This window comes from Rissa tridactyla, chromosome 7 (genome assembly GCF_028500815.1).
Source record: "Rissa tridactyla isolate bRisTri1 chromosome 7, bRisTri1.patW.cur.20221130, whole genome shotgun sequence".
NCBI lineage: Eukaryota > Metazoa > Chordata > Aves > Charadriiformes > Laridae > Rissa > Rissa tridactyla.
Window position 1 is genome coordinate 46,149,508 of NC_071472.1, and position 19,002 is coordinate 46,168,509.

Consider the following 19,002-nt stretch of genomic DNA (forward strand, 5'->3'; position numbering starts at 1 on the left):
CAAGCTGCTACGCATGACCTCTATCAGAGAAATGGAAGCATGCTTTCCAGTTTACATTTTGTCAGCATGGCTATTAGGAACTCAGGGGTACATTTTCTACAAGCAAAGTGACTTATGTTTACAAGTATCATTTTCAAACTGTCTTGTGCTAGAGAAGGTGAATCCCTGCAGAAAGGAGGAGGCATAAAAAGCCAGTTAGGTATGCAACTGCTATTGAAGTCTAAACAAGTTGGCTGCCTGATTTGCTTATGTCCTTCTGAAAATCCCGTAAGAAGCCTATTTACATCTCCAGGCATCCAAACGCCATCTACAGATCTTGTTCTTAGGAATTCATGTGATTTGGACACCTACACGTCCTGTGTCTATTTAGAAAATTAAATATTGTCTCCTAGATTGTCTGGCTGGGTTTGAAAATCTATTCCAAGCTGCTAATAGTTTGGCTTAAGTTTTATTATAGAAGTTGCTTAACTAGGCAAATATTTTCAGTTATATATATTTTTCCTTTACTTAGAGAAGTCATAGCACTTCATTTATCCTCTTGAGACTGTTTGTTCAAACCGTTCTTTTACATCCTTAGCCACTATTCTACCCCAGGGACTGGCTACAAGCTTTTCCCATTATTAATTCTTTATTTAAAGAAACAGCTAGAAAATCCATTAAGGGGGAGGGGGCTGAAGGAGAAAAGGATAAAAGGAGAGAGAGAAAAGGGGAGACAGAAAAGGGGAGAGAGAAAGATTTTTCCCAGACAGCAGAAGACAGTTGGCCTACTTCTTCACTGGGACCTTGTCTACTTCCTTGCACCTTTGAAAACCTTTCCCAAATGCTGTTTTCCCCACCTGATAATGACGTGCACTGTTGCAGAAGGGAGATCGCATTCAGTCTCCACACAGGGAAAGAACAATGCCGTACATCGCAGGGAATACCCCCAGTACTGGCTGTGAGCTGCTCACATATGCAGATGAAGAACATATCTATCAATACAATAACAAGAGCTAACGAAACACCGAAATAAAGATGCAAAATACCTAAAACAGAGGCAGAAAGCGTTTGCAATAAGCTAAAATGGGAGCATGCAAAGGTTCCCCTCCCCAGAGGAGGGCTGGCTGCCCCCAGCCTTTACGTGGCACCGTCAATTCATTAGCAGAGCTGTGCCTGAAAACCCTGTCACTGCACAACGTGTGTCCACTCATTACCCGTAGGCTTCCAGTGATCGTACGCTGGTGAAGGACTACAAACATACCTGGCTGTCTCTGACATACTGAGATCCGAGAGCAAATGAAAGGAGGAAATTGCAATTCAATTCAGTGCATATGGAGAATAAAGAGACATGGTTTCACATGCACTGGCTTATCCTTCCCTTTGGTTGATGTTAAAAAATATACAGTATTAGCTGCCCTTTCCTCTTGGGAAATGAGCAGCATAAGCAATGCAAACCAATAGAGAACTGTCACGTGTGTTACTGCAATCTGTCTACATTTAGGTGATTCCTGTTATGTCCCATATCTGACCAAGGGGGAAAAGCAATTGTTCAAATGAAACCAGGTGACAAATTCTCCCGATCATTTTTTCCCTTCATGTCTTCAGAATCTGAGCACTGATCCGAAAAGCTGCAAAGATACCTCAGCATTAAGCATTTCAGCACGCCCAAGAAATGCTTAACCTAAAGTGACAAACCAACAAAAGACCCCCACATTTCTTAGAGGACATCAGACAAGATTTGGCTAGCTACTCAATATTAAAGGATACACGCAAAAATGCCCGCATCCTTCTTATGACAGACCACCATGGTTACACTTTCTTTCCATCGACTTTTTGATTACAAGCAATTCGCGTTAAAATTTGCAAGACGAGGTGAGATACTGGATTTGTTCGGAGCAAGATGAGGAGAGACTCAGTCTGCCAGGGAGAAGTGCAATTCAGGAGATGGATTGCAGGTTTTTACTTCTCCTGCCCATCGCAGCCTCTTCCCTGGTAACTGTCATGACACCCGAGCAAGGGCACTGAGATAATTTTTTATCCCAGATATAAAAATGGGGTGAGAACAAACATGCCCAGGTTTTTCAATCGGGTTTTAGCCACAAAGTCTGGCAGTATGACCTGGGCCATGATTGTCTGAGGGACACAAATGATACAGCCCTGGCAATTCATGTTTCAGGAGCTCCTCCACTGACTGCAAATTAAAGCAAAGGGTCAGCTTCATTTAGTGCTAACTTCTGTCTTCATTTCATGCTGAGGATAGCGCTCAGGCTAGAGCCTTAGCTGATGCAAATCAAGAAAGCTCAGTAGTAATCAGTGGTGGACTGATTTATAACAACTGAAAATCTAGCCCCTTACAAGGTCAATATTAGCAAAAGAAAGGAGAGAATGTGACGGTATTTACTGTGGATTTTACAAGTAAAAGTACCCCGCAGTGGGGGAAGGAGTATCTTACACTGGAATCTTCCATTAGGCTTTTGTGAATATTTCTGTTGCTAAAGGCAGGGGTGGGGGAAATCACACACACTAGAATATGAATCTTTGTAACAAATGAAAGAGCTCTTCAAAATGTGCTTTCTCTTGAATTCCGTTTTTCCTGCTTCACTGTTTCATTGTTCTTCATGTCCTTAGGAATTTACCCAAGTCCCGTAGGCAGCAATCAGTTAAATAAACTTACCATGGTTTATTGCTTAGCATATTACTAGGGCCTTTTTTCTTTCAGATCTCTTACAAATATGAACTGGTATTTCTGTATTTGTGAAAATGTGCTTAGTAGTTTTATTACATGGGCATTTCTGCATGAAGGTGAAATAAAGTGTCTGTCACTACAACTGGTTCTCAATTGGTACCAAATTTAATTATTCCCCCCCATCCCAATTATTCACCACGTTTACTGAAATCTAGAAAACTGCAGCAGTTGGTCATTACCTAAAAGAGAAAAATGGCGTTAACAGTATCTACAGATAAGCATGAATGCCTCCTACTAAAAGAATCTATTCCTAACTAGTTCCTGATATTTCCGTTAAGTGAAATCACTTGTCTGATTAGCTGTGGCCTGGGATTTTTTTCCGCTGGTGAGTCCTGAGTAAGCAGTCACACGAAAAAGCACTGAAGTTCTGAAATGAGAATCTCGAGGAAGCCTCATTTCATTGATTTACTTCACTTAGATGGCCGAGGTAAAACTATCTGGTGTGACACAGAGAAATTAGTGATGATCCACATCTTACCTGACCAGTTAAGCGGTTGCAGTGGCCAGATTCCAACCCAGATGGTACGGACAATATTCCTTCTACGGTATCCATTTGATACAACACTCTCTGCTTAAGTATTCCAGAACACAATCTAACAGAGATGTACTTGTGAAATGAGTCCTCTTTCTGTGTTTTACGTTACACTCAAATTCTTCAGACAATATTGAAGCAACACCCCCACTTTGACGTGCATTTTTCCTGGGTGTGTAGACTACAGTTTATAGGTAATAACAGACACTTGAGATTAAAAGAACATCTAAAACACAGGAACGACTACAGCTTGTATTTTGCTTTTATGCTATATCCCAGATTTCCAAACTAAAAAACAGACAAACAAAAAGCTCCAACAAGCACAACAGATTTTGCTATTCTTTTTGAAGTTATTGGCAATGGCAAAAGAATGAGATCACACCTATAAAACTGTTCCTCCTCACCTGGAAGCAGATCAGCACGAATGCCATTTCAGAGATCCACTTCCTGTTAATAAAAAGGCAATTTCTTCGGGTAACAAAGCCCTGTACTTCTGGCAGTAAGCCAGGAAGCTTAAAGAGAAACCTTGAATTCTGAAAACATAATAGACAAGGGACTCAGCTTAAGAAAAGATTTCATCTATCAACTAACAAGAGGCCGGGGTCATGAAGTAGGGTATTCTTTATACTTGAGAGACCAAGCTAAAAGTCTTAAAAATGTACAAGAAAACCCCAGCTGGAATGCTCTCTGTATGTAATAGAGGTTGCAGCTTCGAGAAGGCTTATCATTTCTCCTGACATTCTGACAGAAATGTGTAATATAGAAGTTTAGCAGTGTGGGCAGGTTAAATTATACTAGGCAGGAGAAATCATTTCCATGTGAATCGAAGCGTTTACTCTTGTCCACTTCCAGCTCTAGCTTGTTATTCTCTCTGCTTCCCATAGCTTCATGTTTTTAACAGAAAAGCTCCATTTTAAAACAGATGTTGTATAAGGAGTGCTTTGGTTCTAGGATTTGGTGTTTACTCAAAAAACATCCTTAACACGCTACTAAAGCGTGACTTGGTTCTTGCTCATCTGTTGAATTTTGCATGTATTTTCTATGTATTTTTCTACGTGTTCTATATATTTTCTTTAATGCATTTACCTGGTATGGCAAATACTGTGGTAAACAGATTATGTATTGAGCAATATGGTTATGGGAAGTTTTGACTAAACCTGAGTGAATTTATATACAGAAAATATTCTTATGAATAAGAATGAACTTCCAGGAAAATGTGCCATTTTCAGGTGAAAAAGAGCAGGAAAAAAGCATTTTCAACTTCAGACCTTCTTTTTCATTGGAAAAAAAAAACAGAAAAACTGCTCAGTTCAGTCTCCTCGGCCTGCTTTTCATGGAGTCAAGGAACTCACTCTGCTCTTTCTACCTGTCCCAGAAGCCCAAAGCATCCGCTTTTCTACTTTCTAGGATGGTGCAATCCACTCCACAGCGCGGCCCGAATGACACACAGTCATCAACCCTAACCCTAGAAGGGAAACCAGTAGGTGCAATGTCTATATGTAAAGAAATATATAAAGAAATACTGCTGTAAATGTGTCCCCTGTAGCCGCGTGGTCCATTCTGAGCTACCGTGAAGCACAAGTCCCTCTTGAAACGGATGGAGCTCCCAGACCTGAAACCATCTGAGCGGTCCTTCTTGTCCAACTCTTTTCCTACGCTTTGGTTGCCATCTCTGAGAGATATTTAAGCTTTTTTACCAACTCTAACCATTTTCCTTAGCGTCTGTAGGTAGAGTCACTGCTATTTCCAATTGATTTTTGAAATCAGGGTGCTTGGAGTCATTTAGCACTTTAGATTAAGTGGACACTAATTAATGGTAAATACAATAAAATTTATACTGAATTACATGCAGCATCTGCATTAGTAGCCAATGAGCTCATTCTCATTCATGTTATCACAGGATGTAGCAGGGAGTTTGTAACGATTTGCTAAAGTAGCTAACAAAGTTCTTTAGCCAGGTTTCCCATTAACAAAAAAAAGCATTAAATTACTTAAAGACAATCATTATTTTAAATAAGTATTTTGTTACCGTACATACAAATCATGCACAGAAAAGTAACTCAGAAAGCGTCACAGTTGTCACGCCACCTAAAAAGCCAGAGATGCCCAGTGTGAAAGTGGCCACCTCTCATTTTCAGGCCCCAAGTCCCCAGAAATCGCATACTGGGCCAGGATGGGACCGAGAATCACAGACTCAGGCATCCCTCGCACCAGATGAAATGTGAAACAACACTACAGATTTTAACAGAGTAAATCCTACATGGCACTAATCTTACTGAGATGTGTCAGGTCCATGTGCAGGACCAGAACACTACGCTGCCATCCCAGCACTCCTGGGAGATGCTTTACGCAGCAAACCCGACAGTTCCCACAGTGCATTCCTCAACTTCAACTTCAGAGAATGCTTGCTGGGGATGGCAGCAAGTGACATCAGAGGATCCTAAAAATCTCTGGGACAACGGGCCACTACTCGTCTTCAAAATGTCCTGGGGAACACCATGCCCCTTACACGACCTGTCCCATTGGCACTCAGGGGCAGCGACGCTCCACAAACCTCTGGAGGCTGCTCCGAGGTCGTCTGGGTCATAAGAAATGCACAGGCGCAATGGATCACCATTAGGAGCCACTAAACTAAGAAAAAACAAAACGAAACAAAATTATGAATGGGAGGCAGGGCATCTGGGAAATGTGTGTTTCCTCGGTCTGCTACTGACATGACAGATTTATTTCATTTCTTTGTACTTAATTTCCCCTCCAATTCACACAATCTCATTTATTTATATCAAAAGATTTGGGAGGCAAGGATGGTTTCTCTCTCTCTGTCTGTACTGTGCATAGGTCAATAAGAATCTGATGTGAAGGGGTTTCCGAGGGCTGCTGTACAGAAACAACAATACAAAAATAATAAAACATCATTTGGATTTCAGGCTTCAGTGGCAGAAAGTCTTCCCTCTTGAACCTTATGTTTATACTGAAACGGAGCCCCAAACAAAGACCGTGTAAGGAGTAAGTTCAGAGCTACTGTTATTCTTGGACCAGGAAAGAGAAACAAAAGCTCCGTAGTGATTGCACGGAAGTCGTGATGGAGCTGCTCTTTCATTGCATTTTTGATGACATATGACAAGTACAAACATCGATCTTCCAGCACGTTTGTATTTTCCTGGGAGTACAAGACACTATGGATTTCTACCATATTGAAAACAACAGCCTTGACAACATCCTTGCAATGCCCTCTAAAACTGATCTTATTCAGCCTGCAGCCCGTCTGCTCTATCACGGTGCACTGACACCATCAATCAAAGTGACCCTGGTAACATCACAAAGAGAAGTGGCTCCATTCAGGCGGTGACGGTAACACTTCCTACCTCTTCAGCTCCTTCAAGTGGAGGAACTGTACGTGTTTTACAGAAAATTAGCCAAGCCCCTTAGTTCCTGTGAATAGGTAAACTCAAAAGCAGAATGGCCTCGACAGGGCACGAGTCTGAGACCCTATAACACCCCCTGCTCCGTGACAGACGTCCTCAGTGGCTGCAGCCACAAGGTATTTTGTAGCAGAGATCATTACAAAGGTAAGGAGGGCCACACACTGCTGTACCCAGGTCATAGAAATGTCTGAAAGAGAGAAACCGAGTTGTTGAGAGTTGAAATGATTTGTGCACGCCAGCAAGAAAGGAGGGCACGGGACAGAAGACAGAACTGCACCAACAGGGGAGGCTGCACTCGCCGAAGGGATGTGTCCCTCCCCAGCCACAGCCAAGGGCGCTCACCCCATCCTGTCCCACATCTTATTCCCCTGCTCTAAACTAAACACCTCTCCTCCCTGCAGTCCTCAAGATCCCACAAAACAAAACAAGGCAAGACACAACATTGCAAATGCTTCAACAAGGAGAATCCCCTCCAAAGTGCTGGGGGCACATAAAAATGCCGACAGAAACAAGGTTTTCCAAATGGGGTTACCTGTAGGCATTTGGCACGTACAGCCCAAAATTAACTTCTCTATCCTCCTCCCCAGTCTCTGGCTGAGAATTTGTATTCAATGGGCACCTCAGTGCCAAAAAAGCAGCCACCTACCAACCCCCTAAACAAACAGGACCACCAGTGCGTTGCCAGAAGTTAACAACTTGAAAACACTGCATGTCTCGCCCGCTCCTAGGACAGGCCCTTTAACTGAGATTGGTAGAGACTGTCGCTCATCGTTCAGTTTGTCTAGGATCTGCTAAACGTTTCTCTATAAATTCTTCACTCAATGCCCATTCACAGCCATGCATTAACTGCTCAGTTTTCCCTGAAAGTAAGGAATTTGATATGACACATAAGTCACCATAAACTCTACAGGATTAAGTAAGTTATTGCATCTTACAGCACAACTGGTTTCTACAAATGATACCCTGGAAAATGACATTATCGCTCAGTGATTTGGTTCAATCTGATTGCTACAGTTAATGTAATAATGTAACTCAATTAGGATGCTTTTGTTATGAATGAACAACCTTGTTTAATATTGTCTGACTGTCCAGAGCCAGCTTAAACATGATGTTGAGACGGCCTGTGAAGCCCAGAAATTCAGTGGTGCATTTTAAGAGGAGATACCGGCATGAATTAGAAAGCCCAGACAATTTTTAAAGGCACAAAGGTCATCCTAGTGCTTCCTGCTAGATGAAAATTCCAAAGCAGGCATTTTTGTAACACCCGGATGCGAATTCACACTTTCAAAAGAGTTCAGAGGCAGGCTTTCAGGAGTCAGTGCGCACAAGTTCACTCTCATTTTCAAAGCAAAGCACGTCAGGTTCACCTTAAGCCTTTTTCCCCACATTTCTCAGCTCTCCAAACATCTCCACGTGGACCTGAGGTCCTTCACCACAGCCTGGCGGCTTAGCCTTCCAACAGATGAACCAGGGGTGCGTTTGTGAGTGCGACGGCAAAGCGCAGGCAGAGGCTTCCTGAGAGCTGTTACCTCGTCTGTGGGTACAGAGCGGGATGGGGGACGAAGAGGTTATGGGAAACCTACACCTAACAGGAAGGTGAAAGTCCAGACGGTCCTTGCTCTGCTGGTACCTGCAGGCCCAACCCTAATTCAAACCACGTGCTATTCTCTTCCCTTCTACCCTGGTTTGGGGAATTTCTGGAATCCAAGATACACAGTAGCTGTATTTTACCACTTCCAAGTCCACAATACCCTTGTTAGTGCTGAGCCAGATGGAGAGAAATATGCAGAAAGCCAAAGCGGTACTTGCTGGAATCCTTCTCAATTCATTGGTGCATGCATTTAATTTCCTGTCTCCTTGTTTTCAGCCTGTCCTTGGATATGTTTGTGAGAAACCTGAGACAGTTACATGTGTCGTGGCCTCCAAGACTCTTAAAAACATGAAATAATTACCATAACTTCGATACCTTTTTTTTTTTTCTTTCTTTCTTTCTAAAGAAACCTCCAAAGAAATGTCTCACCTTCTCAGTTCTCAAGACTAAGACTTTTTTTCTTTTCAAAGAAATGTGAGAACAGACATTCAGGAATGGGGAGCACGCCTCATACATGAGTATAAAATCTGATTTGTTATGAAAAACAGATGTTATTCAATAGCATAAAGTGTATATGAATATTATACTTGAATAACATATAGTAACATATAGTCCTTAAAGAAACACTTTTTATAACCTAGATATGTTTGGACATGGCCAAACTCCAAGATCCACAGATTGAATTTCTCTCTGTCTCCATACACACATTCCATACGTGCATGCTCATTAATACCTACTCCCAAATACACATATAAAGCACATATCTGATCACCAAATAGCTATATATAGGTATATTGATCAGGAGAAATGTGCCAGCATGTTTCAGCGCATAGATTTCCTTTCAGGATATCTAATCTTATTTTCATGTGAAAGGTTTACAGACACTTGTGCAAAATAAGACACACCTGACAGATTTCTTAAGAAAGCATTTCAATTGAAATGCTCCAGATTAAATTTAAAATCCACATCACCCAGGGTAACTTTTTCCAAAAGCTGGATTTCAGGCATAAACTGAGTGTGCGCATGTACAACGTGTGCACACGCAGACACACACCTATTTCTTCACTGACTTAAAATTACAACTCAAGTTACACACAGGATTTTACTTAAAATCACACTGTGATTTCACTTACTTCGGCATCGGTGGCACCCTGAAAATGAAATGTTGCCTGGCGTTCCCACGTACTCTAACAACCTTCACGGAACTACTTTGATAAAAGTTTTGCTACGTATAAAAAAAAGATGTAACACTAAAATGTGAACAAGCAAAACTATCTATCATTTGGAATGTCTTTCTTATTGTGATCTAAGCTGCTAGGAAGGCTTTTGGAATTTGCATGTTATCCTTAGAGATGTCTGAAACTGTCTCTTCTGTTTCTCATACAGCACTGAGCACAGCATCAGCCTTAATCTTTAATCTCTTCTTCCTCTCTCCTCCCCTACGGAGAATCAAATCTTACAATCTATACACAGATAAAACTCTCGTGCCCAGTAAAGTTTGGCTCCAAGTTTTGCAATAAAGATGGGAAGATTTATTGCCAGGAACGCATTATACAAAAAAAAAAAAAGAAAAAAACCCCCCAAAAAAACCAACATCAAGTTGTCTAAATCAGTAACATGTCCCAAAATTCTGTCCTAGATGAAAGAACAGCAAAAGCAGAATGCACCTTGGTGGCAAGGCTTAGCATGGGAAGGGACGTGGAACCCAGGCCACCGTCACTTCTAGGGAGGAGCGCGGGAGTTGCTAAGCCCTATCACTCTGTCGCACCTCACTGTGAATATAAATGCAATTAAACACTTCAAAAGACAAACCAAAAAAGCTAAACAAACAAACCCAAGTGCTTTTCATTCTTCCTCCATCTGCTAATTTACACGAAGTAAGAATGAAGACAGAAGAGAACAACTTCTAGGATTTCAAACCCATACACCACCTACTTACCTAACAGAAATACTCTATATAATTATGTACCTTTTGCCTGAAAGTATTATAGATATTAGTGCTTCTGTGGGGAGGAGAGCTTGTGGGCAGCACATACGTGTATTGTAGATATTAATAAAAACATGAGGAGGCTGCGATAAAATTATCTTGGGGTATATATTATGCTTTTTCAAGAAGCAGTTAAAACCACTACTATATTCAATTTAATCTCTCCCCTACGTTTCCTTAATACACATTTCTCTGTATAGCTATACCTCTAATTTTGAATGTCAATATATATAAACAGCCACATTGCAAATAATGTACACCTCTATAAACAGATATGTTCAATGAAAACAATGTATATTATTTTCATAGTATGCACATGTACACATAAAAACACATGCTGCAATATAATATACATGTATATATGCCATAGCTGATATTCTAAGATCCTATACGAGAACGGTAATCGCTTATTCAAAAATAATAAAAATTTAAAATAATGACTACACGTATGTACTGCTACAGCTGTATACATGAATCTGCATAACGCACATATGCGCAAAGCATAAAATAAAGTGCGACATGAACATAGAGATGTAACGTCAACATTCGGTGTATTTGCACATTACATATTGGTTACGCACCATCGGACTTGCCTGTTACACACACACACAAATTTAATACTCACGTATCATTCCACAATCCTGGATATTTTTGCTATGAATTTTAATTTTCATACAATGATTTTATTTTTATCCACAGAAGACAGCTTGCAAATGATGTTTTTTTAAAACCTGCTGGTTGAGCAGTATTTTAAGGAACTGCTGTGAGAGTGTCCAACTCTCCGAGCCCCGCAGACCCGGGGAGGAGCGTCGGGGGCGTCCGTGCCAGCCTCCCCGTGGTCCAGTTCTTGATTGTTTACTCAACTGCCAGAAGATGGTCTAAAGCCCCGGGGAGAGCAAAACCTGTTTGGGCCACTGACATTGAGTATCCTTGGTGCAGGAAGTCAGGACCTTGGAGGTATCCATCATTACGCCTGCCTGAAGGCAGGCTGGAGCCAAGGAACTTGCCTGAGAAGCTAGTAAAATTTTAATGCACTCTGTAGTGCGGTCATGTCATACTCAGTTATGGCAAATAATCCCAGATGCCTGCAGAGGTAAAATGGAGCTGTAATGTGCTTGCCTCCTAACCCGAGCTGACAGCAATGATGTACGACTACCATTAGCGGAAAATATCACTTCAACTAACCCATGATCCAGCTCCGCTAAGGGTCACATTATCCATGAGGAACAAATTACACTCCCAAAGTAAATACAAATTTTCTACACGAAATGGGTACAAAAAAAAGGAAAGGGGAGCCAGGCGGGGGAAGGGGGAGCGGGTAGGGGGAGCGAGGAGCGATACGTTACCTATGACAACATGCTGCCGAGTGACAAAGATGATAAAGGACAGGACAAATCACGGGCTGAAAGCGCCGTGGCACAGCCAGCCCGGAGAGCACGTACCCACGCCTGTAAACAACATGTTCGCTCCCCTTAGTGGCAAACGCATCATCTTTTACGGCGAACATGCTTGGCTCCGATTTTATTACCACTTTAGCTGTAGGGACCCTCTATGTGGCACATCAAATGAATAAAAAGGATCCTTATCTTTCCTCCTAATGGGCCTTAAACAGTAAGAAATACTTCATGATTGCCTGAGCGTTGCTAGCATATAAAGTCTGGGTGATCTTTCACCCTCGGGGCAAGTTTAAGGTGCTGCATTTTCCAGAGTTAAAAAGACAACACCTGTACAAATATGCAGTATAAATCGCACTGATGGGAAACATCCTGGCTTTGCAGAAGCAGTTTTAGGAATAATACTGAGAAACTATTTCTCTAATCCTATCCTTAGCCAAAATAAATATATACCCAACAGGAAGATATCAGTATCCCATGACCTGAAGTAATCGCTTAAAGTTGGGTTCTCAGACACCGTTTCCCCACGGAGCCTTGATTGCTAAACATGTTGGTGCCCACCATCCAAGGAGGTTTTTCAAGAGTTCAGCTCCCTCTTATCCTTGTAAATAATCCTCTCGCCCTGGCAGGAGCGCAGCGTGCCGCTGAATGGCCTGGCAGCTACTTGGCCTTCTTCTACCAGCCACACAAAACCCCAGGGAGTTCCAGTCTGGGGACAGAAGGCTCCCACCGCAAACCCCGCCTGGCACTCCCACACAAAAGTCCACCCCCATATTGCAGTCAGTCGCCCTCCTGAACCTCAGGACCTCCCAGCCCCACCAGAGCTCCCTTGCCAGTGGTTTCCCCTGGCCATAGCCTTTCCACTCTCTGCCTCGGAGTGCCAGGGAATGTCCCGCCCAACCTGAGGCTACACACACTAATTTTTCAGGTTCTCTTACTAGACTGGAGATGACACGCTTTATATTTAAAAGTTTTCCACTAGGAATCACCCCAGTCTTCATATACCTGCACCAGAGTTGAAGAGTGCAGAGAAAGGAATGAGAAAATGAACTCTGATGATCTGGCCTTCTTTCAATAGCCCAATAAACGCTGAGAGTTCCCTCAATGACCAACATTTTTCAGACCAGGAAAAAATTATAATTTATCGCTTATAATTCATACTCCAGGAGTATATAAACACCAAAGTGAAACCCTGGTTGAGTTTTTAGACAGTAGGAAGAGTACAGATACTGCTGTATTACTGTATGGCCATGGTGGTGGCCATATAAAAATTGAGCTGGCTCCCAGCTACCTGCTACAGGCCCGGCGCCACCCAGGCGGACATTTGTCTTTCAAGTGCTACCCAAACTCTTCTTTCTCTCAGTCCTGGGAAGGAGTGAGGGGAAAAAATATCCCCCATACAGTTTCATTTCCAAGCATCCCACTAAAAAATCCCAAACTGATGCAGCTCTCCACATGACAGTGAGTTGCACCTGTCTACAAATGTAGTCCTCTGCAATATATAAGATGCAGAAAGCAATTTCCTCACCATTTAATCCATTTATGGGAGAGCTTTTACTTCCAGCAACAGAATATACAGGACGCGGCCCTGTGCAAAGCAGCTATTTACCTTGGTCTTATGTTGTCAAGCACAGTTTATGGTGGGCTTGCTTTGGGTTCTTTCTGTTCCCAAAGAAAGGACAATTTGCTGTGCCCTGGATGTGTTTTGGAAGAAAGGGAACAAAGGAGCAGCGCTGCCACGTGGGCCAGCACAGCTGAAAATGATGCTCTGTTTATTCAGCAGAGACACAACTAAGCAGGACACTTCAGATCTGGAGGGCAGGGAGCAAATGGCTTCTGAAGTTCATGACCAACGAACTTCACATTTATGCAGTGGTACTGAAAGGCATGGCTTTTACTAGGCCCATCCCAAGTTCCTCTTCTATACATCAGAGTATTTATAACTACCTAAACCAGTTAAATTTGTGAAGACAGGCTAAATGTTGTGGGGTTTCTTAACTTAGCCAGAAGCACATTGGAAAGCAAACTAAACACAAATGCGCACATGCACACAAATATCTAAACACTTGTATGTGTGGATATTTAACTGCCAAATGCTGAAATAAGGGCTACACAGTAAACTGGGCGACATACATCTGCCAAAATACTACTCCAAAATCTCTCTCCAGAGAGAGAGATACACAAAATAATTGTCCAAAAGCACTTCAGAAACACAGACAGGGTGCACGCGTGAATGCTTTTGTGCATGTATAGATATAAGCAAATAACCATTCCTTTTATTTGAGCATACCAGAGTGGTTTACGATATTTTTCTATGCCATAATCTTTGGTTTGTGGCAGTTTTACATGCAATCAAACGTATTAGCATTATCATTGAAAACATACTGATGCAAGCGATATCATTCTTCAGTTCTCATGGTGCTTTCAATGGCCCTCAAGAGAAAAATAATGAAGCCTCCCAAGCAACGCGCTCCCGCCAGCGCAGGCTTCTTCAACAAGCACAACACCCACCTGTCCCAGTCCCCTCCCAATCCTTGTTATTCTTCCCCTCTGACCATATACCAATGCTCTGCAAATTTAGGCACCAGTTTGACCAACCTCTTTCCTCCCTTTGCATCCTACACAAAGCCCACCCAAAGCAAAGCCCGGCTCAGCAGGAACACTCGGCAGTGCTCGTCCTGGAGCCATGACCAGCTGCTGCCGGGCCCTGGAAGAACACATTCTCAAGGGATTCAAGAGCCTCATTGAGAGGGAACTGACTGGGTACCACTAAGATATACACAGAATTAAGTCATGAATGGGAATAATTTTTTTAAGTTGTATATCCTATTGAAGTTGGATAAAATTCAAGCAAGAAGCGGGCCTGTTCTCCTCTTCAATCAGGCATAAGTAACTCTGTACATTGCAAAGCAGTCCCCCTTGATCAATGAAATGTTTTCCTAAGAAGTGAAAAATCACTAAAGTGCCTCAGATTGAGCCTTAATTTTAAAACCAGGCTAATTAAACCAAGCGGCGAGAGGAAATGGTAGAGATGGCGAAGAACAAAGGACCTTACTCCTTACCTCATCTTTAGCACTTGACTTCCTTATCAAAGCTGTCTGTACACCTTTTCAAAGCAGGACTTCCTTTTATTTCCAGAAGATGAACTATGTGTTTGCACTTAGGTTTTTAACATTGTATTAATTACCACGGGTATAATTTTAAAGATTGTGTCTAGCTATCAGAGGATAATACAGTTGCGCTTACGTTTGTCAGCTGTGCAATAGCTTGCCCTAATTTTAGATTACCAGCTCTGGAGACCTGCTCACAGAGTAAGACTGACAGACTTTTTAATGGAGAAAATCTGAGTTCCCCTGGGATCCATACTTTTTCTGATTCAGTAAGAAATCCCAGTGGCATTTGCTGAAAGGATCCCAGGATGGAAAATGACATCTCTCTAAGAATTAGCGCTTCACATTCTGAGGCAAGTCTTCCAAATATACCCTCCCTCCACAGGCATACTTACTACCTCTTCAGGTTTTTTAGCAACAGGAGAGGGAGATGCCCACTTTGAAGGCTCTGGTCCAGTACTGTGTGCCAAATTGGAATGAAGGACCATGCATCTATATAAATAGATAAATTATCCACCCAGAACATGTCATTTAAAATTGAGATGCTGACACAGCCTTAGCTACAGTACTGCTAAGCAGGGGCTGCATCATTTTTCAATTAAATATCCTTGTTTCTTCTTCCAGAGAAACCTCTGGAGAAATGTCTCATTTGAGGGCAGACATAGACAGAAAGTGACTCTGTCTGTTGGCTCCCAATTAAAGGCTAGGGAAGATGGATTGGAGCCACAGCCATCACCTAATAGAGATCAGATATCAACAATGATTTACGCAGCCAGATAGATACATATTCAAGTGGGGGAAAAAGTAATACTAACAGCCTAGGAGACATTACTTTTCCTGCTCTGTCACCACTCACTAGTCGTCCGCTCCTTGGCTTCCCAGGTCCTGCTCCTTTCTGCGTTCTCCTACTTTACTGAGATCCGTCTAGTCAAGCTTGAACCAACTCGTCTTCCAGCCACCCTGATCTGTCACACACCTTTCATCATACTGATCTGCCATTTTTTATTCAAAGGCACTGGTCTGTCTTTCTGGATTCCAGGTCTTATTTATTCTAGTAGAAATATGTATCTGTCTTGCATTATTTATACCTCTCATGGATCTCTTATTTCCCAGGCACACTGAAGGGTCTGTGTGGGTCTGCCCTCAAAGATCCTAAATGAAGTAGAATTGTTTCCTTTCCATTTTCTGAACCCCAAGTACAGAATTCCTCTGCAGCAATATACCACATATCCTGTACAGTTTGGGATATCAAAATCTGCCAGAGATGGTCCTAAGAAAAGCAGATCCCCTCTTCCCAGAAACATCTCAGGGAAAGATGCTTCTGGTGGGAGGAGAACAGCTCCACAATCCTCAGAATACATTGACCTAGGACTGACCAAGAGCAATTTGACAATTTGCTACAAGAACAGCTCCACAGATGGAGGCTAATATCCTCATCATGATATAAGACATTCGGGTCAAGGATCTCAAAACTTCTAATCCTGCTGAGTACCCTCAGCTCCTAGGGTTATTAATGAAAACTGAGGATGCTGAGCACTATTTATGAAACGATCAACCTCTCGCACAAGAGGTTTGGCACCCTCACTTCTCCCAGTGCGTTTTGCTCACAGGAATTTCTGGTCCTCGAAATGGTATTTTATTTAAAGTAGGAATTCAAAATCTTCTGGGTCCTATTGAAAGAGATCTAAAAGATCCTGCCTGTCTGAAGAAAAGAAGTTTCTACTTGTCAGTTAAACAAAGGAATAACGCACAGCCTCCTTTATAGTGTGTACTTTACCTGTCATCCAACAGCCCATTATCATGTCACGGCAGAGTGCACTTTTCTACAGGTCACTTTGTTTAAAATGACATGGATAATGCACATGTCAGCGAGCTGACAGTCCCGACCGTCCTTCAGAGATAAAAACCGCAAGACGAGCGCCTGTTCTTATCTGGGGTACATGCCTTGGTCTATCATCTAAGTCAGGCAGAACATGATTTCTCCAGAGAGCACTTTTTTCATTTCCTGATTTTAAGAAAATCAAATAAGCACCATTTGTCTTCATCTGAATATGCTTGACCTGCTCAAATGATGATGTCTCGCATTTTATAACAGGCTACATATGCTGAATTCAAATTAACAGCAGAACAAGGCCTTTAGATCTTTGCCTGGGCTGCCAGCACAGGCTGAATAAATACACCAGGGTTAGCTGTCATCTTTTAGAATTGGGCCTGAGCTATAAAACTCAAAGCTGGGTCTGGTTCTGGGATTTGAAAAGCACTAAATTATTAGGGATATTTGGATCTGCACTTAATCTCATTTCATTAGAGGGAAGACAAAATATAGATCACAGAGATGAAATACACATCTGGATTTTGAATCCTTCCCACACAAGTACTGGTATATTCTGTGTGAGGTACAATCTTGAGACTCTCTTCTATTGTGTTGCGGAAACCACCCCGAACCAGCACACCACCGCCTCTGTCCCAAAAAGTTGCCTCTCTGCCTTTTTATATAGGCATGCTGGAAGAGAAAAATACCATAAAACTGGCCAAGGTTTAGCTCTGTAAATGCAGCACTGGCAGGAAATTACACTTCTAGTTCTGGGTGCCATAAACATAGGAGCTGAAATTCAGTTTATCATCTTCCACTGCATACGGAACATCCCGAAAATGAATAATCACTTCACAGGATGGAATGTAATGGTAATGCATTAAAAATTCATATCTAAAAGTGCAGGTTAATATTCTGTGCAAAAACCCAACAAAACCTCCCCTTTCTGTTGTCACACTGATTAACTCCAGTGATTAGTTCCCTTATGAAAGGGAAATCACTGCAGTGCAAAGTAAACAGTGGTTCTTTAACATAGTTAGCAAATTATTAAGAAACATGAGGAAAAAAAAAAATCTCTACTTGGGAAATTACTGAAAAAGCTGAAGGGCAAAGCTTTGGCGGTTTGAAAATTTCCTGTGCTTCCTGCTACAAAATCCTGTAGAAAACCGATTAAATTAAGGAAAGGTGATTTCTGTATTCATTGTTTCCTTGTGGATTTTACAACGTATTTGTTCTTTTCTGTTGTATAAGCTGCATACCAGCATGGTCATCTCTCTTCTTGGCTTGACTTGGAGCTAGGTAACAGAACCACTCATCAAATTCTAAACAATCCAATATTATTATATGAATGATGTTTTTTGACATTATTTTACCCTTCCCCAACTTCCACCCCTCAATTTATCCAGTGAAAGTGGAGGCAAAAGTGATTACATTATCAAAACATCCCTTAAGGCTCAACATACAAATGAAACTCGCAAAATCCAACCTGGAAATAAAAATATTAGACCAGTTTTTCTGCAATTATTTTTCCATTCTTGCCAAAGAAGAAAAGTAGATGTTAGTCTGTTCACAACATAAAATAAGACATAAAAATGTGCATCAGTGTGAATATTAGTTCTTCATTACTACTAGCCTTCTAAACAATAAAAAGCATTAGAGATCAGTGCCTCTTCTTAGCATGACATTCTTCCCTTTTTCCACTTAGAAACCCACAGTTACCGAGAAAATTATCAGAAAGTTGTGTCACTTGACTTAATGTAGACTTTCCAAACGTTGTTTCTAAAAATATATATATATCAACTGTAACATTTCAATATGACTTTGAAGACCCTTCCTCGCAGAGAAGCAAAACAGGCGATAACAGTGGTTAAAAAACTGTTAAAAAGTGCGAATGTGAAGGTTACAAATATATTCGGTTACTGTTAGAACTTCCCAAGGGAAAACGTAGCCATAGAAAGGGCTGGCATTGAGACCGGCGTTCATAAACAACCCACACAAACTGCGGCATCAATATGCTTGAAGAAGAATTGTGTAGCCCCCAAAATATTCATTAGAATTCTCTTTCCTTGGAGGTCTATTCCAAAATTAAATTACAGGAAACAAAGTCTTTTGTACAGAGATGTTTTAGATCAATCCAAAAAGAAACTTTGAATAAATAACAGAATAATAGGAATAAGTGAATCCAACAAATTATTTTTGCTCCCATACTGATTCCCTTTCTTACCTTTTCTTCTTGATCACTGTCGCTGTCACACTGAAAGACAAAAAGGAAAAAAGAACACGTAAGAGAAACTTGCCACAGCAAAAAAAAAATATTTCTATGAACAAGATGGCTGAAACCCTCATAAACCCTGTGGCATCAAGTCTGATACCTTTAGGAAAAAGCTCAATTACTGTACAGGAGGGAATTTTCCCCCACGCTGTT

General features: G+C 41.6%; 1 protein-coding gene across 6 annotated transcripts in view; it reads right to left on the minus strand.

The window, feature by feature from the left end:
* AUTS2 (activator of transcription and developmental regulator AUTS2) overlaps positions 1-19,002 on the minus strand; it is a 798,248-nt gene that overhangs the window by 227,839 nt on the left and 551,407 nt on the right. For all 6 annotated transcript variants that reach the window (XM_054210341.1, XM_054210344.1, XM_054210343.1 and 3 more), the window contains one exon: positions 18,802-18,831. In XM_054210341.1, the coding sequence (XP_054066316.1) occupies positions 18,802-18,831 (30 nt within the window). The remainder of the gene's footprint in view (positions 1-18,801; positions 18,832-19,002) is intronic.